Source organism: Octopus sinensis, linkage group LG2, assembly GCF_006345805.1.
Source record: "Octopus sinensis linkage group LG2, ASM634580v1, whole genome shotgun sequence".
In the NCBI taxonomy this organism is placed as follows: domain Eukaryota; kingdom Metazoa; phylum Mollusca; class Cephalopoda; order Octopoda; family Octopodidae; genus Octopus; species Octopus sinensis.
The window spans coordinates 119,639,860-119,666,184 of NC_042998.1; the positions used below are offsets into that span (position 1 = coordinate 119,639,860).

At 33.6% G+C, this 26,325-nt stretch overlaps 1 protein-coding gene across 1 annotated transcript in view; it reads left to right on the plus strand.

The window, feature by feature from the left end:
- Positions 1 to 26,325, plus strand: part of LOC115232325 (methylosome protein 50) — a 115,753-nt gene that overhangs the window by 46,200 nt on the left and 43,228 nt on the right. Inside the window, exons 2-4 of the mRNA XM_029802148.2 lie at positions 4 to 189; positions 12,096 to 12,237; positions 13,967 to 14,016. Of these exons, the coding sequence (XP_029658008.1) occupies positions 4 to 189; positions 12,096 to 12,237; positions 13,967 to 14,016 (378 nt within the window). The remainder of the gene's footprint in view (positions 1 to 3; positions 190 to 12,095; positions 12,238 to 13,966; positions 14,017 to 26,325) is intronic.

The window sequence follows — 26,325 nt, forward strand, 5'->3', positions numbered from 1 at the left end:
CAGAAGGTGGGATTTTGTTGGGTGCTTCTAGCCTGACTGGTCGCTATTGGTATGGTTCTTTGTGGTTCTATGAAATAGCGGAACATGGACCTGATGTTGAAAAGTGTACTGCTGGTGTACAATTGGAGGCTGGCATTGACGATGCCATTTGGATAGACCAGGATAAAACTCTCATCGGCTTAGACACAGGTAAGGCTATATTTGTTGTGCATTAGTGTAAATGCATATATATTGTATAAAAATACACACATCATTGAAAAATGGAATGTATAAGATTTGCAAAAGCTACAGAGAAAATGAGTCTGGTATGTGTGTAATGTTGACCTTGATCAAGGTGAAAAAACTGAAGAGAGGTTGGACATAATAGATATCAGTATTTAACAGTACATAACATGTCTGACAAAAACCCGTTTTATTTAGCCTTGGCTCAGCCCTTCTGGGATGGGTTTTTTTTTATGTACTTGTGGTAGACACATATTGCTTGTATTCTTCCTCTTTTAAGTTGTGGTTTGATGAAAATTTACCTGCTGTTTTTAGACTAGAAGCTCTGAGGTTTTTTTTGTTTTTTTTTCAAAGAAAATACAGAAAGGCAGGAGAACAAGTAAAGTTAGATCTCTGAATGCTGAACCTTATAAAAAAAAATATGGATGTAAGATTGAAAATCTTCAATAGTCTTGTCCTATTCATGCCAACATAGGAAAAGATATTAAAATGGATATTAATGAATTAAAGTATATTTGTTCTGCACTGTTGTAATAGCTGTTTATCAGTGATGTGTCTATGTATACACACTTGGTTCCATTGATGTTTGAAGAAGAAATTGGCAGCTGTGATGTTAATGCCTTTCCTAACAGTATCAGCAGCATGAAATAAAATTTCTATGACAAGGAATTGGAAACTGGGTTGTGTATTTCATTTACTGAAAGGTTATATCATGTACTTGTGTGTCAGCATGTTTCAAATGTTATAGCAACAAAGAAGTGAACCGGTATGTTGTTGTTGTTCCTGCTTGACATCACCTGACATGAGCTGCTATAACAGAATTGTAGGATATGCAAATGTACCTATCTATACAACATACATAAAACTGAAGAAGATTTGGCCACTACTTGAATTTTACACTCTGTTATCTTTCAGTTACCTAAAAGATTTCATAGTGAAACTTGAACTTTGTATGTTGTGTATTAGGTACTATCTTTCATCTTCAAAAATATAAGCTCTGATTAAACCATGTCTTAAGTAGAGGGCAAATTAGTTTTTTGTATTACTCTATTCAACATTCTTGTGTGACTTATGTGATTACTGTTCTATATTGCAATCCCTTAATCTAATAAGTTTTTTTTAAATTTTGGGATCAAAGGATGTTGCTCTTGCTATTTTACAATATGGATACATTTAGGTTGATTGTATTGACTCCTGTATTTCATTAGTATTTAATTTAATGACACTTCCCAACACACACACACACACACACACACACACACACACACACACACACACACACACACACACACACATAAAAGGATCAAGTTATTAAAAAAATGAAATGGGTGTAGGATGTTTAAGTTTTAATGATCAGATATTCCAGTCATAAATCATGATCTTACTGGATTTTTCTTTTTTTTATCCCCTCAAAGTATGAGGACTACATTATCTAAAATGTCCTTCACTTAAGATGGGTAGTTTTTTTGGGGCTTTGTTTCTATTTTCAAGTCTGTGCCCCAGCATGGCTGCAGTCAAATGACTGAAACAAGTAAAAAAGATGGTTTCCCTTTGTCAGATCAAGTGACTCTATAGTAAGCTGATTTGTTGGCTCAAGTCTGTGAAGTAACCCTTTAACCTGAAGCAGTTTTCTAAATTTAAAATGCAAACATTACCTGTGTGGTTAAGAAGTTTGCTTCTTGACCATACAGTTCCTGGTTCCCATTGTGCAACAAATTAGGAAAGTGTCTTCTGTTGTAGCTTTGGATTTACAAAGCCTTGTAAATGGAATTTGATATCTGGAAATTGTAGAAGCCTGTTATCTAAGTGTAAGTGGGTGAGAGCATATACTTTGTTTACGCGTAAAGTTTTTTTTTGGGGGGGAGGGGTCTAAAAAAAAACGCATTGCAACTGTGTGTGTTTTAAAAATTGATATTTGATGCATGGAAAGATCAATTTCTTAATAGTTCAGTCTGTATATGTGAAAAAAAAAACATTCAGAAAGTCTATACTGGAGAATAAGAATACAGTAATATTGCAGTACAGTGCCTGTTCACCACAAATGATGTAATGGGAGTTACTTGGAGTAAGAGAGTACTTCTGCCCTGTAGGATGAAGAATATATCCAAATTTGTTAGAAACGTATTGCATTCCATCTCTTGTAACACTCACTGCAAGAATTACTCTTGTTCATCTTATTTTTGCTACTTTCACTATTGATGTCATTAGCAACAAAGATTTTCAAGCCTTTGAAGTGTAAATTCTTTAGCCAATAATTTTTGCAGCGAACTGTAATGGTGTATGTAGAGCTTCTGTACTCTTTTCAGTTTGCTCTTCTTTTTACAAACATCAACTCCTCATTTGGCAAACTTTCTCAATGGGATTGTAACAATTCATCCATATCATCATCCACAATTTCTGTTGTCACAATATCTTGCCAAACTTGATGTAAAATTTCTATTGGTGGAAAATCTATATCACTAGTACAGTGTGGCCATATGTTTTATCAAAAGCAATTATAGCTGAGGATTCCACATCATCCCATGACTTGTTTTCCACTGCAGTCATAATGTTGAACTTTTTCCAGATGCCTTGGAGATTTTATTGAACTATCACATCAGAAAGATTTTATTTCACTGGTGGGGCTTGTACATTGCCTAAAAGAAGTAATGTTTTGTTGGAACTATATTTATCACTGACCTATTCTACATCAGGTCAAAAAAGGCCCATGCTCTTTCAAGAAAGCCCAGTTTCATCAACATTGTGCACTTGTTCGAGTGTATAGCCTCTTTCAGCAATAATTTTCTTCAGTTCTTTGGGATAATTAGTAGCAGCCTCTAATTTGCAATGACAACTAACTCATCAATCATTTTAATATTGTGCAAAATAAGATTCAAACTTAAACCTTTCAGACCAGCTTTTACTAGCATGAAAAGGTTTTGCATCAAAAGTTACACATTTCTACTTACTGCAGATTAACAAACTTTTAACTTTTGTTTGAATGACCACCAGATAATTAAGCTTAGTTTAATGTCTAGCATAATCCCTTTGATTCTTCTTTGTACTACTTGGTTCAAATCAAGAATAAGGGTAATCTATTCTGTTGGTGATTAAATCCAACAGCTTGAAGGCATGCATTTGGGATGTTGTACTCGTGATCATTAAGTTGTGGTTTGAATTCCTGGATTTGGCAAAACAATTTAACATTGCTCCAGTCTATTGAACTGGCAAAATGAGTAACCCTGCAACAGATTGGTTTCCTGTCCAGGGGTGGAATCCAGGAAACCAGTCTTATGAGCCAGAATTTTTTTTTTTTTTTTTTCTGTTAATCCAACAGCAGATGTGATAAACTAAAAATCCATACTATGTAGTAAAATAATAGAATCCTGGGAAGGAAGTGGTGTTGAACATCAGAAACTAGTTGTACTTTTGCTTTTGAAGCAAAAATTAGAAACTGAAAGGTGTTTAGAGAATGAAGCTGGGGGATTACAGCTAGGCACAAAGCCCAGGCCTGTTGAATTAATTGGTGCTTGCATAAACAAGATGAGGAGATACTAAGAAGAGAGTAATTACATGTTGATGTGTATGATGAAATCAGGGAAACTCAAGGTCAGTTATAATACAAGCACAAACTATGTAGTGGGTCATAGTAGGAAAGATATAGGTATTGGCAAGGTATTAAAAACGGAAAGAAAATATGTATCATGATTTTAACTTTCAAAATTTACTCAAGTTTTTGTCTAAGGGGAAAATTACAGACTGTATACTGAAATTAGCCATCAAACTTGAAAATTTCTGTAAGTATGGAATTCTGTAAACTGAGTTAATGCAGGAGATACCTGAATATTTTATCCTTCTTGTTTTACTCTTGAGTGTAATGCTGGCCTTAATTTTGATCCTTCATAGTTGGTATTGAATTTGCTGCATTGTACATAAGTAAATATTTATGAGTGAGTGAGTAGACAAATGAAAAAGGCACTCATCACATTTAGTAGGAGTTACATATTTTTAAAAAATTAGTTTGATTTGGCCCTTAACCACCAATACTTGTGCAGACCTTGGGCTGACTTTCCAGCTTTATGCATTTTCTGTAACCTCTTACGATTGTCATCATATAACATGGGTGTGCGCATGCACAGACACACACAATCTATATGTATGCTTTTTCTCTTTCTTTTGCTCTAACATCACCAGACCTCAGTCCAACACCAAATCTGATTATCCCCCTCCCCACCATAGCACTGTTTCTACTGTGTTAGCATTTACCAGTCATGCTCATATGCATCCATTCAGATAAACATGAACAAGTTCATACACACATACAGCAAACACTAACACATGTATTTGCAAACACACACACACACACACACACAACTGATATACATGCAACTGACACACACATCCATGTACCCAAGCTTGGCTGATATACACTCACTAACATGTACATAGGCACCATGAAGCTGATGCCATCGGCCCTCACCCACATGCCAACTTACACACCCACATCAGACATACACATCCTAGTACTCATACATCTGGCACACACACTGCCTTGTCAGCCATTGATCTGATGTCATTAAAATTCTTTTAAATAGCATCCAGGCAGTGAGTTCCCACCAGTTTCTTGTCCAGCTATGCGTTCCTAGAAATTCAGATTGAGATATCTTTCTTGATGGATTTTGATGTTGTTGAAATTTCAATGTCATTTCTAACACTGCGACCCACCCTGACAAGCCTACAAAATTTTAAGTTGCATATATCTAAAACAAAATTTGAAGAAATTTTATAAACACCAAACAAACTCTACCTCCACAAAACAGAAAGTGTAAAATCCCTATATACTAATCAAATTTCACCTAGAGAAACAGAAACATACAACTTTTACTCAAATACTTTTGTGATCATCAAAGCATGAGAGAAACAACCTTCTATACTAACAAAGCCATGACATAGCTGACTAATAATCCCAACCTTGCAAATGAAAACAAGAAACACTCTAACAAGTAAAGAAATGACCAGCCTACTTACTACCTACCTGCATACTGGACATTGTATCATTGGATCTTTACATTATCAAAGCAAAAGGATTAAATCTAGTAGTACCAAAAGCAACAAAAATACTGTCACACCTCATGCCTACCTAACAAAAAAAAGAAACAGTTCTTCATGCATGAATTCTAAACAATAACTTAAACCCAAATTTTATCAATTAATTTTTTTTTTCAAAACCCCTTTCTGTAAAAACATAATTGCTACCCCACTCAAACCCACACACTCAAAGATGACTTTAACTCAGAGACTATACGAAGGCAAGATTAATTTCTAATGCATTGCAGTCCTAACAATGGCTTAGCTTGCTGAAACTTTGAAGTCACTATCAACAACATTCTTGTATAAGTATGATAAATTTGTCCTCTAGAAAAGTATGAAGTAACTCATCAGGTTAATGTAAAATTGTTTTTATTATAGCTGATCATAAAAACAAACAATATATATATAGACATACATACAAAGTGTTGGATGAGTATAGAGTGGTAATAAAAAAGAGATGACACAGGGAAACAATATTAGTCTTGCAATGCCTAAGTGTAATAATACATACATATATATATATATATATATATATATATATATATATATAAGTACACACATGCACGTGTCGATCTGCATCCATTTATGTTAAAAACAAAAACTTAATGACTTGATAAATAGAACGGATGTTAAATTATGATGATGATGATGATCAAAAACTGGCACACCATCAATTATGATGATGAGTTTTCCAGTTGATCTGATCAACAGGACAGCCTGTTCATGAAATTAACACGCAAGTGGCTGAGCATGTCACAGACATGCATACCCCTGATGTAGTTCTCAGGGAGATTCAGAGGCACAGAATCTGACAAAGCTAGCCCTTTGAATTACATGTATAACTCACTTTTGCCAGCTGAGTGGACTGGAGCAACATGAAGTAAAGTCTCTTGCTCAAAGACAAAATGTATCACTGGGAATCAAACTAATATGTATATAGATTGGCTTAAATTATTAAAGGCAGCGCCCTCTACATGGTCACAAGAACCAGAAAAAAATTGAAGCTAAACTGACATGTTTTTCTTTCCTTCTTTTAGTTGTCTTTTTGTATTAGCTAATGTGTTATTTTAGATTTTAACTGTGTTACACACCATCTCCTCCTTACTGACAGACTGAGAATCGAGTTTAGTAGAGTTACCCGTGTGACATTCTCTACTTCCTTAATCTTTAGATGAGTATCTCTCAAGGGAATATCATTTTTAACAAATACAAAAGGGTTTTGGGGTGGAAGACTTTTAATATGAATGCGTATATACTATCTAGGATATTCAATCCAAATTTTAAGATTGTGTATAGCAACTCTCAAAAAAAAATTTTTTTTTTTTCTTGTCTGGTGACAGAAGAATGCTGTAAAAAAAAAAGAAAAGAAATGAATTGCAGTACTTGGAGGAAGTTGTAATAAAATCTTTGGTCTTAATATCATATGTTTTATCCTAGTTAATGCACGCACTCATCCACCCACACATGCTTATGTATGTAGAAATTATAGTTACTATGCACATCAAGTTGGCTTACATGAATCATTCAGTGTGCTAAAAGCAACAACTAAACCTCCTTTAAATCAGAATCTACCAATTTCAATAAGTATAATTTGAGGTTTTCCTAAATACACTTATATCTTAATAAAAGGCTGGAATGCCTTTACTCATGTCTGTCTGCTCATTTCAGAACAGGCTTAGGGTTACAGAATTATATTTATAAAGACTTTTTTTACTGCATGTGCACGCACACACACACACTTACATTGTTTCACTGGCTGGAAATCATGATACAGATGGTTTACAATTAAGACTAAATTTTAAATTTTTTTACTTTTCTTTCTATGGAATTTGTTTTTTAGGATTAGTTTGAAATAGATTATTAATCTGGCATTAAAAGTGTTATTTGATATTTCCCTATATATAGCAGCAGGATTTTTTTCTTGCTGATTAAGGAATTAATATTTAATACTAGCAGCAAGAAGCACTTAACATTGCTTTAGATTTTTGTATAACTGAAACTTTACGCTATCGTTATCATCTTTTAACATCCATGTTCCATGCTGGTCAATGATTGAAAAATATTTCTCTCTTTTAGAAATAGACAAAAAGAATTTCTTTTTATTGGTAAAAAGATTTGTGTAATGCTTTTGGGCATATTCCTAATTAAAATGAGTTTTGATTATGAGGTTTTGTGCACAATATTTTTAGTTAGTATTTACAAATTTATTGTTGAGAAGACCTATCTTTATATTTGTCAGGAGTTCCTGTTGTCTCTGGCTTCATTCAGTGCACATCATGCAAGAAACCTTACTTCTCAATGTTTAAACTGATTACTTTAAGACATGTCATTTTCTTTCAAAACAAAGCCTGACAGAAAATAGTTTGTCTTCTGAGTTGAACAGGAAGGTTTTTGGAGACAGATTTCCCCCTCTAGTTACCATGGTTGTTACTGCTGCTGTTCTTATACAGTTAGTTTTCTCCTACTCTGAATGTTCCACGTAGTATTTCTTTTGTGGACTAGCTGCTGCTGGAAACAGTATTTGATTTACAAGATATTACACCTCTTAGTCTTAGTATTGGTATGTTTTTTTTTCTTTGCTAGAGTACAGGACAAATTTAGCCCTTTAGCATTTAAACCAGCCATGTCCAGCCCGAATATTTAATCTGTTTTATGTTCAAAGTGGCCAGTTCAAGTCTCTCACACCAACTCTACAATGTCACATTGCATATGAGAAAGTAATCTGAATGTTAAAGGGTTAAAATGTTGAAAACTATCTAGATTTTGTTAAATATGGTGTTTATCCTTGCTTTTTGCAATCTTCATAAACTTCACTTTCCAGAACACTGAGACGATAAATGTGTGTGTGGGGGTGCAAGTAAAACTAAGGGAGAAGTATAGAAGATATATATATATAACTAGTAGCAGTAATGGTGTTTAACATTAGATTAACCCTGATCAAGCAGACCTATGGTCAGTGGCATTTCAGTTGTGACCATTCCATCTTTTTTCAAACAATTTGTACTCTTGGCTACATTATCCAAAATGTCTCTTTTTTTCTTTTTTATGTTGGTTGTGTGTGATTTGAAGAGGACTTGGCTGCTATTTCTAATAGGTTGAAAGATCATGTAAATAAAGCCTTCTATATTGGTGTGAGATTTCCAAGTAGTTTTTGTTTTAAAATACTATAGTGAAAAAGTCAAAAGGAAAATTAAACTGATTACTGCAAAACACTTTCCTAATTAAGTAGATTTATGTTTTACCTTGTGATAGGTATTGATTGCTTTGTATAGCCACAGTTTGACATTTAAAATGATTTTAATGGAAAAATAAATCTTAACACACATATCCAGTATTTTATGTCTAGTGCCAAGTTACACTTTGAGGTAACCATTATTTGACCCTCAGGATCAACCATGATCAAGCATACCTGTAGTCAAAGATGTTCCAGCCTGTAACTATCCCTCCTTCCCCAGTGATATGCAGTTAGGATTATTTGAAAAGTTTAGACTTAATCTCACAAAGGGAATTGAAATGGTTAAAGGAAAGTCTTTCTTTTGTATGCTAGTAAAGGGCAATTATAGACGGGTTTCATGTAATTAGATCTTCTCAACATGGGTGTAGGCATGGCTGTGTGTTGAGAAATTTGCTTCCCAACCACATGGTTCATTGTGGTATTGTTTTACAGCTGGATGGGCTTCTCGTCACTAACTCTTATCTACTTTTCAAATAAGAAATATCTTATTTCACACATCTTCAAAACCAGCAGATAACCCATTGATTGGGAAAATTACAGCAACATCACTGCCTATAGCTGAGTGATTTTTCGGATAAGCACAAACATGCATGCGTGCGCACACACACTTGCGCGTGCTGGGCTTCTTTCACATTCTTATTGATGTTCTTGCAAGGCTTTGGTCAATCCAGAGTTGTGCTGTGCTACTACCCGAAACCACATGGTTGAGACCTGAGTCTTTTAACCACATAACATTAAATCAATTTTACTTTGCTGTGTTCAATATAACAGTCATATATTTATTCAAATTCACATCACTGACTAGCTTCAGTTATTTCTGATGTATTTTGTTTGTTTTTTATATATAATATTGACCTCTAGCATAGGCACCAGGGCTCAAATTTGAGGAAGAGATGTTATATCAACCTCAGTATTTTCTAATACTTTTTCTCAACACTGGAAAGCTGAAAAGCAAGATTAACTTCAGTAAGGTATGAACTCAAAACATCAAACGTTGTCACTAAAGGCCACAAGACATTTTATCTAATGCTCTTATGATTATGCTAATCCATTCCTCTGAAATATTAGCATAAGGCCAGCAATTTCAGGGGAGAAGGCACATTAATTATATTGGCTCCAGTGTTCAACTGGTACTATTTTATTAATCCTAAAATGATGAAAGGCAAAGTAACTTTGGCAGAATTTGAACTCAGAACACATGAAATGTCACTAAGCACTTAAGCACTGTCAGCTTACTGCCTTTCCTCTGAAATGTAATGTTAATACTAGTTCTGAACATTAAGCTCAAGGATGGATGCCTTAGTTATCATGATACTGTAGATTTATTAGAGTGTAAATGGATAGTGTTATGAGGCCCATTCCATTCTGTAAGGCTTTTAATAAAATATGACTTGCAACTGAGATTTGAAACTAGATTTTTATGGTTATCCCACAAAATTGTTTTGAGTAAGAATACTTTAGGAATTGCCAACATGCTGAGGCTAAGTCAAATATATTCATGAAATATATTGGATGCTATACTTTTATTAGTAGTAGTAAGAGAGCAGAATTGTTAGCACACCAGACAAAATGCTTTGAAGCACTTCCAACTTTACATGTTAACTTTGCCTTTCACCCTTTTAGGTTCAATAAAATAAGTACTGGTTGAGTACTGAAGTCAATGTAGTTGACTTCCTCCCTCCCTTGAAATTACTGGCCTTGTGCCAAAATTTGAAACCACTATTATTATTTGTGAGAGCAGAATCATTAGCACACCAGACTAAATGCTTAGCAACATTTCTTTTGATTTTACATTGAGTTCAAATGCCGCTGGAGTTGACTTTACCTTTTATCCTTTCAGGCTAGATAAAATAAGCACCAGTATGTTATTGACTTACTTCCTTCCAGCCAAAATTTCAGGCCTTGTGCTTATAGTAGAAAGGATTATTATTATTCACAGCAAATCTTGTGTATTACACAAAATACTTTTGGACTCTAAGTAGACTTATGACTAAAAGCATTGTAGTCATGACCATCCTACCTCAGCCCATTCCCCAAGGCATCCTGTATCTAATACTACTTTAATGTAGTCTTAGATGCTGTATTAAGACAGTAGTCTGGGAAAATTTTAACTATTTCTAGAAGGATGCATGTCTGTAGACACTTCCTTGTTGAACTTATTTCATGTTGGAATCAGTGTAATGACAATGTTAAAACTCTGGTTTCAATTTCTATAACTTATACTAAGCATTTCCTGGATTCTTTATCTTCATTGCTAGAAACATTAGTGTTGGCTTAATGCCATTATAGTATTTGGTTTCATTCCTCTATGACATAAATTTATAGATCTTCACAATATTGTTTCATTATACTAAAAACATGAGATATCTTTTTTGTTCTACAGTTAAGGTAAATAAAGTTTAACATTGAAATACATATCATGTCAAGCAGAATATTATTCAGGTATTTCAAACCTTGCCTAGGTTGCCTCTGTTATTTATTCCTTTGGAGTTCATAGGATAAGTATTTGTCATATACTAGGAGCACTTGGTCTGCTATATCATTTTCCTATAAATTTGTTACCTATTCCAATGGGAATTATTTCTTACTTGTTACTATTACACGAGAAGTTTCTTCTATTTAAGCAGTTGTTTATCATCCAGATCAGTCCTGATTAAAATCTTTCCAGTTCTGACCATCCTGTCTTATTTGTATAATGTAGACATTATTGAATTTTTTTTTTTTTAATTTGTGTGTATTAAGGTAATAGGGTATAATTTAAGATTGGCTATCATTTTTAGCTGGCCATGTGAACATGTAGAGGTTCACTCATTATGAACACCCTAACATTTTCTGAATGAAAGTTAATCAATATCAGAAATTTTACTTTTATTGTAATCTTTTTGTATCAAATGTAGAAACTGCAATAACTGCCAATCCTTAAATAATGAATGAAACAATGAATTAAACTGCTGTGATTTTAATATTGAGAATATTAAACATTATAAATATCAATTTGAGACAGAAAACATGCTCCAATGACAGAACTGAAGCCATATATATATATATATATTTCACCTGGAAAAAAAGGAATGACAGTTTCGAATCAGTGTAGTTTATTAGCAATAAGTAGTTTATGCCCCATCACTGAGCCTACTACATCCGTTGGTGTTACTGTTTAGTATCATTTATATTAACCTTTTAGTATTCAAATTGTTCCATCAAATGTAATGCTTATTTATTCATATTGTTTTGAATTTATTTTGTATTATCTTGTAGCCTTGAGATTTAGATTATGTGACTTTGTAATTTTTTAGACTAACATTGTAGGCTAGGTGTTAGAGGTTAGATCTGGTCAATTTGAACATAAAGCGGGAAGAATATTTTTACTGGATATGGTTGGTTTAAATGCTACAGGGTTAAAATCTTTTTAATTATTCTGTCAATCCTTGTCTGTTATGTTTGTATTTTATGTGTATGCCCTTTAAATTTTGAGCAGAAATTATGAAATTGCCTATTATTATCTTAAGAATTGCTTGATTTTCCTATTTTTGTGTTATGTGAAATAGTTTTGCATATAATTTTACAGGTGGCATTGCAATATGGCAGCTGGTGGATAACTATAAGACCTTTGTACAAATGTCTGCCTCTGTGGAACATGATAGTATTGTAACTACTGTTAGTGCTTTTGCTGATTCCAAAAAAGTGTTATCTGCTAGTCATGACAAATCGTAAGTATTATTATTATCACCATCATTGTTTATAATGCGATTTTTAGCAGTGTATTTTGACTTAGTTTGTGTGTAGTGTACCAGAGGGGAAGATGGCTTTGTAGGCACATTTACAAAGCTTTTTAGTATTGCCAAGCAGCAAATAGTTTAATATCTTATCCGTTCAAAATTCTGCTATTGCCATTCAATCTCTTAAGTTGATCTAAAAGTTTAGTCTGTATGTTAAGCAACAAATTCCTCAGTTGGTTTATTGCATTGGACTAAAAACTTAAAGATCTGATTTAATAACTTGTAAAAATTTACGGACTGGATTAGATCCAGTCTAAGGACTTCTAAGATTTTTTTAAAATATATATTATATTGATTAAAAACAAAGTTTTGTTTTGGGATTTTCTGTTTGATTTTAAAAGTGATAGTGTTATAAAATATTCATTTTAATATATTGTGAAAAGTTGGTGATGGCAATCGTGATGTGTATATTTTTGCTAATACCCACTTTCACATAGACATATTTATTTTCTGCATATATGTGTAGAAAGTTTGAATATCTTTTCTTCTTCTGTAAAGTAAATAATAATTTAATGAATTGTCTTTAAGCGTCCTTCTGAAGAGATCTAAAATAGCAGATATATACAAATGTTAAGGATGGTATAATTAAAAGAAAAATTTAATTCTTTAGCGTTTAAACTGGCCATATCCCGCCCAGATATTCTACTAGTTTTATGTTCAAACTGACTAGATTCAGCCTCTCACACCTACCCTACAATGTCATTTTTAAAATATACATTCACATCACTGAAATCTCAAAGCTACAAGATAATGCATGATTAATTTAAAACAAAGTGAATAAATAAGCATTAAATTAGACAGAAGTTTGAATGCTGAAGGGTTAAGGTCAATAAAATAAATGCAGAAATAAAGAGAAAAAAATAATGGACAAAGTCCTATAGTGTAGCTGCAGTTTGAATTGCAACACAGATTGCATTAGTTATGTTCATAGGCAGTTTTGATACATTAGTGAAAGTGAACAAAACTACAATTATATATAAATAAATATCTGATGAGAGTGAACTACACAGCATTTTTCCTATCAATTTGTCAAGTTTGTGGTGTGCACCTCAGAACAACAGTAAAGTCAAACCAAAGCTTCCCAGTGTAAGCTCTTTCTCCACTGTTATACTATTGAGAAGAAATAAATGTTAACAAACTATATTGCGGATCCGTGGAATAAGCTGCCGGACGAGATGGTGAAGATGCCGACGACCGCTCGGTTCAAAGTCTCCCTTGATCACAAGTAGCCTGAACTCTTTACATGAACACCACCCTGTACATAACTCCATGTCCCCCTACATGGCCTTGCTTTTTGCTTTTTGAGCCAAAAAATTAACTAACTAACTAACAAACAAACATACGGAACTGCATATTAAATTGAGTTTTCTGAAAATTATTGAAAGATGATTTTAAAAGGAACCAACCCTAATTTTATTATTATTAAGGTGACCAACTGGCAGAATCATTAGCTCGCTGGTATTTCACCCATTGTTACATTCTGAGCTTAAATTCTGCCAAGGTCGACTTTGCCTTTCATCTCCTCGGAGGTCAATAAATTAAGTAACCGTGAAACAATAGGATTGATGTAATCAACTATTCCCACCCACCAAATTTTCTGGCTTTGTGCCTATAGTAGAAAAGATTATTATTTTTTCTTTTTTTTTTAAATATATTTCAGTGTCAAAATCTGGGACCTTGAAACACTGAATACAACCACAACTTATCGAGGTAGGTTTTTCTTTTTCTTTTTCCTCTTTTTTTTTTTTTTTTTTTTATTGTTATTGCCTGGCTTTTCTTCCATTGGTGTGGATTGATTTTAATTGTAAGGGATCTACTTGCCAACTTCTTTTGGTTATTGAGCATTTTGCTCGCACCCCTTGTTCTCTTTTCTTTGTATTTCTCTTAAGTAAAACTTCCCATTCTCAGGAATTATAAAAATAATATTTGAAGCAATGCTGATAGTTTACTTTTTTTTATATTTCTTTTGTGGTGGTGACTTCTAGATCATTTCAGAAGAATGAGTTTCAAACTCAGTCCTAGCTGCATATGAAATCTTCATACAAGTGGTGTTCAGCTGCTGAACACCACTAATCTAGAGGCACAATTCCTTCACAACTGAACCACAGTGTATGTGCGCACATACATCATGCATGCATGAGATAGCTTTTTCAATTCGCATATTGTTAATAACCTCTGTTTTTAAAAACAGAAATGTCTTTGCTATTGCTACTTAACTGTAAAGTGGAAGTAGCATGTATTATTAACTAAATTAAGGCATTATATGTATAAAACCTTGTCTTAGACCAAATAGCAAAGTTTGAACTCGTGACCATGTGGTGAATAATACATTAACTTCACAGACACTCTAAAATAAAAATTTTCACCAGTCATCTTGGTTGAGAGACCCATGTCTTCCTAAGTTAATCAACCACGAGTAAATTTATATAATTTCTAAAAGGGAACATGCTTTTCTTTAAGGTCCTTAGCAACACAACTTGGCATGATTCACTATAGGAATTGAAAGTATTTATTAAAATAAAATTTTGTCAACATACTTATTTATCATTCAATCTCTACTCATTTACACACACTCTCTCTTTCTCTCTCTCTCTCTCTCTAGAGAGGTCTTTATCACATGTCATCTTGTTTAGAAAGTGCTTGCCTATTTATTCTTTGGTGTAACTCTGCCATAAGTACCTTCTGTTCCAAGTCAGTGATTACCCATGACCTTTGCAGGGCTTCTCTGACTGTTGTAATAATGTTCTGCTTGAACTTTCATAAGGTGATACTTGTGTGCAGTAAGTAGAATCTGTGCTCCCCAGGGTGGTCCTTGAAAAGTGCTATTAAAAAAAAAAAATGCCACCCACTATATTGTTGTTAACTTTTTTGCTGCATTAGTAGTTGATGTTTTGTAGGTTCAGCACCTATCAAAACAGGAGTATATTATTTCTCTCAAGAGAATGCTTAGTTTTAGGCACTACAATTTTGGCAATCTTATATGTTGTGAAGTATGTACTAAGATTTTACTTTTAGCTGTGTATTTATCCAAGGCAGGGATGTTTTACTGTAAAACATCCTTTGATATACTTATCCCAATCATTCCTTTCTAGTCACTGCCCATATTTTTCTGCATCACAACTTTCAAATACATTTTTATATCATCATCATTTAACGTCTGTCTTCCATGCATGCATAGGTAGGATAGTTAACAGGAGTCAGTCAGGTAGAAATCTACCCAAGGCTATTGTGTCTGTTTTGGCAGGGATTTGACAGCTGGCTGCCCTTCTTAACACCAACCACTCCACAGAGTGGACTCAGTGCTTTTTTATATAACACTAACACAGGCAAAGTTAATTTTGGCAAGATTTTTATGGCTGGACGCCCTTCCAAACACCAATCAGTATATCCTTTTTGTGATCTTGTATCAGTGTTAGAAATCAACACTTATATATAATTGAAGCATAAATCATTGACAGATAGTTTGTATAAAAGAATTAGAGGAGTGTTGTGTGTGTAGCACTTGCAGAATTAATTATATAATCTGAGTTGCAGAATTTGCATCTTAGGAACAGGCTGTTCTGTTGATAGATACATCCTTACTGGCACACAAATATTTTATATGGGTTACAAAATAACATTGTCAAAAATAATTGTTGTTTGTATTTGTTTTATTGTTTCATTAATCCTCTTGGGTATACAATTTAACTAATCCATATATTGAGGAAAAACCCAGAGCCACAAACTTACCAGGTTTGTTTTAGATTTGCATACAGTTGTTCATTATTGTTATTTAAAAGGATTCTGAAATGTATTTAGCCAAAGATATCAGACTTGTTGAAACCTTTCATATTTTGCAGTACTTTTATGAAATACCCTTCAAATATTTTAGCAACTGTAAGACAAATTTTACATTGTCAAAATACCATTAAGAAATAAAGTTTAGTGCCATTTATCTATGATATAGAACCAGTTGTTGAAAAATATTTGAGAGATCACACTGTTATCCATGATGTTAGTCTTCTTTTCATAAAAAGCCACAAATATTAGCTAAGCTTCTTTCATAGCCTGTGTTTTCAAACTATATATTTAAAATATTTCTATATGCCAGTTCTGTTTATGGAATACATCTGTCTGTATGTATAAATCTATGTATGTTAAGAACAAATTGTTATGCAAAATATTAAAAGATAAAAATTAATATTTATAAATAAAATAGGGGCCAATGGTTAGAATAATTACTTGAGTACCAAACAATATTCCTTGCAATTAGTTCAATTTTTCTGCATTCTAGTATCAAAGTTAAGTTTGGCTATATTCCTATTGAGGTGGATGAAATAAGTACCAGTTAAGTAAAGGAGGTTATGAGGAGGGCCTATATCCTTTTCGTGGTCTTGTATCAATGTTAGAAATCAACACTTATATATAACTGAAGCATAAATCATTAAGTGACAGACAGTTTGTATAAATGCCTGAAAGCAGTACAGGTTACTATTGAGAAAATATGTGGTGGGTCTGTTATTGGTAATAGAAAAGAGTTAACATGCTCCAAAATATGGAAGTATAAGTACAAATGAGCTATTTATGTGTATCATTTTGGAGTGGAAAGTAGTGTTTTGTTATTTATTTAGTATTTTGGAAATGTTGGTATTCTGCCAGTCTGCTAGGAAACCTTGTGTATTTTACTATTTAGTTCTTATCTCATTTATTACACATTAAGAAAATTCTAGGAGGTTTTGTGTGGGGGAGATATAACTACATGACTGTTGAGAACCAGGATGAATGTTGAGATTTTACTGGCATTGGTTCAAATTCCACTGTGATCAACTATGCTTTTTTTGCATCTCCAGGGATCAATAAAACACGTGAGTTTCATACTAACTGATTTGGTTGAGAGAAGGTTGGCACCTTTCTTGCAGTGTTTTTTTTTTGTTTTTTTTTAAGAGGAAAAAACTTATATTTTGTATATCCATAAGTGTTGTTAAGAAAGGTCCCTAGAAGAAAATTAACAAATGCTGTTGCCAGAAATATGGCATAAGTTAATGCAAAAACCTAGTGTTTGAAGTTACAACAGTTTTATTAAATAAATATATTACCCTTCTAAAACATCTTCATTCTAACTGAAGAAATCCTTATACATTATTATGAAGAGGAGCAGCAACTGATATGTTGTGGAGGTCTTGATGCCTCACCTTTTAGCTATGTTTACATTTTAATTTCCTTTGTTTCTTTCATTTCAAATATCTTTTGTTTTTTTACTCTGATATTTTCTAAATTACAACTTGTTAGTTTTGTGTGTTTAAATCTAGGTCATTCCCCACCCAAACAGACTTATGATCAAAGGCATTCTAGACAAGACCATCAATTCTTTTTGAATATGATTTAAGGGAGGTTTGGCTACTATTTCTAGCATGTCAATGTACATCCCTGTCAACACTGACCTTTATCTTTAAAATATAAATATGATAGACGTGTGTGTGTGTATATATATATATATATATATATATATATATAAAATTGCTTTCTTCTTTATTCTGTTGGTCATGTGATTTGTAGTTGGTTCTTTACATTTGATCATATGATGAAGCATGTCAAGTGTTCATTGTGTCTGTCTGTGTGAAGACAGACTAGGGAGTATGTATGTAATCTGTTCTGTAGCTATGTTACTCTTATTTTTCCAGGTGTCTTTCATTCCATTTTCCCCTCTCTGTTTCTGAACACATACATACACACTCCCATTTTAAATTGATATATAACTAAGTTGTTTTAGATGTCTGGCTTAACTAATTTAATAACTAAAATCTCAATTTTTTCTGTAAATTCAATATATTTCATATTTTTTTCTGCCACTTTTCTATGGTACTCTATTGAACAGGTCGTGTCACTCTGTTCAGTCCATGTCATCTGACACACACACACACACACACAGATAATAGGCTAACTTGTGTGGACTAGGTACACTTCATTGTGCTTCTTCAATTCCAGCTTCTTGGTAATAAAAATACATGGTATCCAACATGTTAAGAGCACCATTTCAATATTTGACCAGAGATATATTTATGATTGTCCTTCCATTATTAACTTCAAATATGTGACTATTTCCAACTGGCCTCGTATTTCTTACCAGAATGCAATTCTGTTTTAGATATTTTGTCATCCCCACCAACACCAATTTAAAAAAATAATACAGAAATTAGTTTTTGTAAAACATCTATAATAAGGGTTCTAAAGCTGTCAAACCCATACCAATTTGATAAAAGAGGCTGAAGTTCTGTTGAATGATGATAAATGAGATTGTAAAGATATACCAAAATACTACACCTTTTTTAAATAATCCAAGACATCAAAAATGATTTTGATACAATTTGTGTGTTGATTTATAGCTAAGGGAATTGTTTGTAATGTCCATGTTGATTACCACCTTCCATCTAATTACAATTGTAATTATGTTCTCTAGTTGCACTTGTTGGTTGAAGAGAGAAGCACAAAGGTTCACCTTAGTCATTATCACTGACTTAGGTGCTTGCTGGTTCAGCTGTTTAGTTAAACACCAGTAATGAAGAATTAAATAACAGTATATGACAAGGAAATTGAACAAAAAGAACTAACAGACTATTATTTTCGTATTCTAAACCAATCCTATTGTGTGACCTCATAGCACAAGACCAGGTTTACTAAGTTAATTTCATTCAGACATCCTCCTCCTCCTTCACTCTCTTATTATTTACTAAGCATGTTATTTAACTGAATTCTTCAACTCCCAAGTGTAGTTTCACTTTATAAATATAAATAAAATTGTCTTTAATCACTCTTTGTCTCTTCTTGCAAATTTAAAATATTTGTATAATTCTGGACGACTTGTAAATTGTAGGACCTTCTTCAATGCCCCAAAGAACATTGAAATGGATGGTTTTCAATATGAGTTATCAGTTGAGAGAAAATGGCGGGAGAGATTTCAGTGGTTGAACTTTATGCTGAAACAGGGATCAGTAGAAGAAAATGTTAATTTAATTGAACTTTTTGATGAATTCTCAGTTTAACAATATCTATTTAACAAATTCAATGTTGAAATATAAAAATAGCAAAAGTCACTCAGAAATGCCTGAACTGAATCAGTTGAAATGAAAAATATAGTAAAAACATCTCAAAAACTGATGTCCTAGCTGAAGTAAACAATATAATAGGGATGGATAGGCTATGATATGAGAAAGATACAATGTGGTGAGCAGAGCTGTTGAAATCACAGATACATTCAATTTGGCAATGTTACATGAGCTGTGATATTGAAATTACAGATACACAATGCAGTAGAGATGTGTGGACTGTAATAAATCAATTAATTGACTGTTAAGTTCCTTGTAATTGTTATTTTGTGATTGTAATCACTTAACAAAAGAACAAAAATTCCTTCCTACACACACAATGTTGGTACTTCAGGATTAACTATATGAAGAGAATAGCTGAACATACAATTCCATCCTTTAATTTCCTCTCTCTTAAAAGAAAAAAAAAAAAGAGAAAAAAGGGATATGCTTAAAGGCAAATTGCCCAAAAGAAAAGCTAGCAAATGCTTTAGATTATGTTATGTGTTCTAAAGAAATTTCAAAATGTAATGAATTTAACTTAGGAAGTACCACCGACTTGTTATATGAATATTGATGGCTTATAAGTGTTGGAAGACAGCATCATAGCAGCTAATGCAGCATTATGGGTTTTTGTCATGATCATTGATAGAAATGTCAGTATCTTGCATATTAAAGAAAAAAATGCTTATTAGGTTTCTGCATCTTAACAATAATCATGATCTTCTCAGCTGTCAGCATGATTTCTGTGTCATAGGAGGATTGTAAGATTGCATGCCTGTTTGTAAAAGAGAAAAGATAAGAGATGGGTGGATTGGAAGGAGTAGCTAGTGAGTGACAAAGCCATTTATGCATGCACCCCCACCACCATACACACACACATGTATGTGTATGCAGTATCACATGATCAAATGGAAGGAGCAATATCACAATAGGTATATTCCTACCAGACCAGAAAGAAAAAAACATTAGATTCCAGCAGTGGAAAGTGGCCATGCTTGGGTTCTTCTTTCAAGGGTTTCAGTTTATCAATCTCAGTAATTATATCAATCTCTATCAAGCTACTGAGTTACAACACACAGGAATGCAACATAAACATGTCTTGTTTTAACCAGCATAAACATAAACATGCTACACACAAGACCACATACTTATGACTGACTTCTGCACAGTTTCTGTCTATCAAATTCCTCTCATAAGTTTTTAATCACACAGCTATGATGTACTGGAGTTCTTACATTGAATTGGAATATCTTCTTTCCTTCTGCAACAATTACTGCTCCTGAAAATTAGATGACTGGATTAATTCAAGTGTTTTATTGCTCCACATTACTGTGTGTGTCTGTCTGTTTTTATATATTTAGTCAAAAGAAATGAGGCATATGGTCTCTTACATATCCCCTCTCACTAGTGAGATGGATGTAGTTGTTATTCAGTTTGAATATCTGTGAGTTGGTTATCCTAGGGGAAAATTGCAGCTATGGGTAGCAAGGATTGGACAAAGTAATTATAGCATTCTGAGTGTGGAGAACGCTACAGTTAGAGATACCCCCAGAGATGTAGATAAATTATGCAACTGGATAGTTCAAAGGACTGGAGTATTGTGGTAGAAAATAAACAAGAAACTACATAACTATGAGCCAGAGATTAAAGTGCATTTGTGCATCAGTAGCTTCCAGTAAGTTATGTGAGAAGTAGTACTCCATTGTGAATCACGCTTGGAACTTTTGTAGAGTGTTGGTAACTAATCAGACTGAAATATTTTCTGGTTCTGAAGAGGAAACTCTTGTGATGCAACTTTAGCTGTGACATAAATAAAGCCCTTTCCATAAAAGATCATCAGAGATTAAGTTGGCATTTGTAATGGCTTTCAAGGTTTTAGTTGTTCGTTGTTTATGCGTAGGAAAGCTGTAGTACAAGACTTGTGTTGAGATTGTATCTAAGTTAGCTGTTTTACAGAAATGCTAGAGCAGTGAACAAATACCTTATGATTTTTTGTTCCAGTTGTTTTGAGTTTTAAATTCGAATTTTGTTGGAATCTACTTTGCCTTTCATTCATTCTCATATCAGTAAAATAAAGTATTAATCAGGTATCACAGTTTGAATTTTAGGGCTCTGTGTAAAATGCTTTGTAGTGTTTATTCCAGTTCTTTATGTTCTAAGTTCCCATGAGAATGTGTCAAACTTGTTTGTACCATAGCCCTACTCATAGAAATGTCTCAGTATGTTGTAGGAATATCTGGTGGAGCTCTAGATTTTCCTGGAACATAGAAATGAAATGGCAGAGCAGAAGCATTGCTAGATTGTGGTACTCCTGTAGGAGGATGTTTCATTAACTCATTATTGACCGCAGTGCAGGTCTATTTATCATAAGATATCTAGGTTACATGTGAATGATACTGGTATGCAGAAGATCAAGTTAAAGGTTATTACTTGCGTAAGAGAATGCAGTGTTAAAAATAACAGCAAGATGACTAATGTGTACAGAAGAAACTGAGAGAAATTAGTAAACCTTGAGCTACACTATAGTTAATTATAGGGATTGAAGAGTGTACTATCTATATACACTACAAGAGAGAAGTCTGATAGAATACCTTTCAAGCAAGAAATAGAAAAGATGTAATTTCTAGGTTTTCACTGTCAAAAATTTTGGAAAGTGTTAGTTGGCATTTAGAGAGGTTGAGCTTCTTACAATTAGTGCATACTAATATATTTCAGTAGGTTGTAATAGATTATTGTAGAGATAGTTCTGAATTAGGTCTCCTACTCTGTGGTTTTGAGTGAATGCCTATTTTATGAGTAGTGTCCTTTATATTACTGCAGCACAGTTGTCTGAATCACATGCAGGTTTTCGAGTTGTGGGCTTTGGTTGTGAGAGCAATGCCTGGGATGTACCTTAGGGAATGGTTTTTAGGCACTGATTTAGCTATCACAGATGATGTGTGAGGTAAAAATATTACTGCACTACAGATATCAGTCGACTTGCTTGTACTTGTCATTTCCTTGGTCTTTCCTACTGAACTCCTTTTCGCTCACTGTCTATTTAGTTTAACTATAGACTATATTTCACTTGAACACACATAGGCACCCTACTTACAATTTAAGTGTTTGTTTAGATATGACTTGGATCAAAAGTAGATAACATCAAACTAACACTGCATCTTGTGAATAAGATATTTAATTCTACTCCCCCTAATTAAAGATATTTTCAATAGTGTCACGATCATATTGAATGATGTAATGCACTCTAGGATCATTATGGTATTTACATTTACAGCTTTGTTTAAACAGCCTATGTGTGTGTTTAGATATACATGAAAATTGATAAAAATGGAAACCTAATGGGAATTGACTGTTTACTGTTGGCCTTTTGATGTAATTACTGTGATACTATAAACTCTCTTATGTCCACTTTCATGGTAACACATCTGTACATCTAAATGTGTAATTGCTCTCAACTTTGATACTATAGCTAAATAATGTGTAAAAACGAAGTTTGTGTATCTGCAGAAAACAGTCCGGATAAAACATGTAGAACTATCAAAGCCAAACTGCTTCAAAGTATCCAATAAATGATCTGTGGGTTCAATCTCCACTAAGTTCTCTGTTATTCACTTTTGTGGATAGCATTTTTAAATTTGCACAAAAGCACTACTTTACAGTTTAATTCTAGCTTGTCCATTACTAAAAATATAAATTCATTCTTTATAATCAAATTTGATTGGAAAGTTTTTGTAAAAAAAATATTTGGTTTTGTTGAATTGAATCAGCAGCCATTAAAACTGAAGTGTTGGGCATATCTGCATGCACACACAAAAAATAACCACATGAACATGAGATGCTGTCATTGTTTTTCTTGCTGGACTTTCAGCAATATCCTTCCATTGGTGATTGATTCTAGTTCAGCTTGAAAGAATAAATAAATGAAAGTTAAGATCATAACACACTCTACCTCTCTTCCAAAAGTATAGAAAATAAGTGAAAAGTTTCAGATGGACAGAATTGAATGTTCCATGAGAAGTCTGCAGGAAGAGAATGCCATATCACAGTACTTAGTTGCTTTCATTCCTGGGGTGTACTTTCATTGTTTTTTATTAATTCACAAGAGGGAAGACTAAATTCAAATTATTATAGAGTAATTAAAATATTTGCTTTTTTTTAATAACTTCTACCCCTCCACTGTTGCTTTATTTCTGAGGAATTTTTGAAGAAAATCCTTAGTCTCTTATGATTTATTTACTGCCAAGAACATTTTGACATTTATTTTTATTATTGATGTTTTCTATGAAAATAGCAAGCCATAAGATATAAATTTCATTAAAGCTACTATTAAGTTACTTCAATTTCTATGGCATCTGTGATGAAATATTTTGTCTTCTGAAAAGATATATACAAATATGAGACAATAAGAGAAGTTCTATGTAATTGGTTTATCTGCTAGAGATAGCAACCAAATTCTATTTATACCCTACAGTCTTATTTGAAAAAAACATTTTTTAAAAAGACATGTATATTTAGATAATGTATGCAATGCCTGAAAAAAAGATTTGGTATGGTTAGAATATTCACTCTGAGCAACTAAAATACAATTAACTCTAATCCAAGTTACCTATATTTCACATGTTTACTAAAATATAATCTGTTTATAGATGGTCACTTTAGCAAATGTATATTTGTTGCGTTTTTTTTTCTTTTTCATTAAGATGTTGCTCTTTAACTAAAGAGCAATGCTCTGCCATTGGAGCTTGGGTAGTGACAATGCAAATATTGAGTTTTGCATCAGATTGCTTTACAGCAAATATAGACAACCAGTCTCTTACAGTGGGCTTTATGAAATACTGCTCATTGTGAATGAGACTACACTACTAAAAATAATTTAACTAATAATGCATGTTGTATAGAAAATCATAAAATTGAGAAAAATTAAATTTGAACAATCAACCCTAAAGATTTTTTTAAAAAATTTATGTAATTCCTGTACTGTACAAAAAAACACAAAATGTTATATGCAGCCCAAGTGTTGCAGGCTACTCTTGCCTAATTTACAAAATAAACATTTTCCTCTTAAAATATTTAATGGTGCACTTGTCCACAGACAGGTTAAGTTGCCATTCAGCAATCATTGTATTTTGTCCAGATCAGATTGCAGCTAAGTTCTATAACATTCTTTATACCTCACGGTATAGCTTAATGACATGTAAAAAGCTCCCAGCATACTTTGTAAAATGGTTGACATTAGAAAGGACATCCAGGTGTAGAAATCAAGTGAATTCAGACTGGAACCTCATGCAACTCTTCAACTTGCTAGCTCTGGTCAACCGTCCAATTCATGCCAGCATGGAAAATCTGTTAAATAATGATGATAACATGCTTTAAGTTGGCTCTTATTTCATTGTTATACAGCAAATAACAGGGGATCCAAAACAGATTCCTGTGGAATACCAGATTTCATCACATAAGATGCAGAATGTTGTCCTAGTGTTGTGACTACTCACACCCCAAAAAATAAACATGAAAATGAAGGATTTCAAACAGTTATAAAGATTAATCCTCATGCCCATTGCAAAGAACTTTGCCTTACATAATTTGTGTAGCAGAGACTTAGAGACTTTGGCGAAGTTGAGTTGAATAACATCCAGCCATGAGCATACCTATGGATGATTCAAGTGATGTCTTCAGGAAATTTAATGAAGGAATTCCTAGTAGCTAGAGTTGGGATAAATCCAAATTGTGAAGGCAGAATAAGCTTATAAGAGTTCCAGAAGTTTCTGGGTGTCTTTCTGACAAATGACTTCATCAAGCTTGTGAGAATGACTACAATAATTGGCAGGTGATGTGTGGGCCCCCCTTTTGAACAGGGGGAATAACATTGGCAACTTTTTACTGTTCTAGGGTAACACACTTATTCTGGAAGAACTGGAAAAGTAATGAAAGCTGGAGCAGGAGTATGTTGGTATACAGCTGCAGGATGGTTTATAGGAGGCACATTTTAAAAAGAAGTCCCCATGGTGCTGTGGTGTGGCATGTTTATCTGTCATGGGAGATTATTCTGATAGATCAAACAATTGGTATTGGATGGGGGATTTACCAATCCCAAAATAGATGTTGATTGCATAGCTTATCATCCATAAAAATTCAATACTCATGAGGCCAGAAGAAGCTAAATGTAGCCCACACTATATTGTCATTGGAGATTTTGCATTTATTAGATTCATTAGCTATAGCAAGTATTAATAGTTACTTAGCTGTTTGACTTTGTTTTCAGCCCAACCATCCGGTCTTCAGGGCATTGAATAATGTTGTCTTAAGTACATTGCTCATAGTTGTAATACCTTTGATCATTGGTTTGCAGTATTTGTCAAACTCTTTGTTTGATCAATCCTGGAAGGATGAAAGATGAAGTACTAGTCATGTGCTCTCCCAGCCACCACATTTTGGACATTCTGCTGGGTCAGAAGATGCCTGCTTGCAAATTCATGGGTATTAAATAAACAGCAAATTGTTTGCTGCATGTTGATGTGAAGTTATACTCAGTTGCAAGCAATGAGAGAGAGACAGAGAGGGTTTTTTTTTTTTACTAGCTTCAATTATTGGATTGTGACCATGTATTTGTTGTTTGTTCCTTCTCGAGTCATGCCTGGCTCACAAGGGCCGGTTTCCTTGGCGTATAGGTTCCCCACCAGGACGGGACGCCGGTTCATTACAGGTGCGATGCAGGAGGAAAGAGTGAGAGAAAGTTGTGGCGAAAGAGTCGACAGAAGTTCACCATTACCTTCTGCCGGAGCCTCGTGGAGCTTAGGTGTTTCACTCATAAACACACACATTGCCCGGCCTGAGATTCAGACCCGCGATCCCTCAACCACAAGTCTGCTGCTCTAACTACTAGGCCATGTGCCTCCACCTTGTATTTGTTGCCTGGCTCTTATTTAATTGATCTTCAAAGGATGAAACCAAAAGG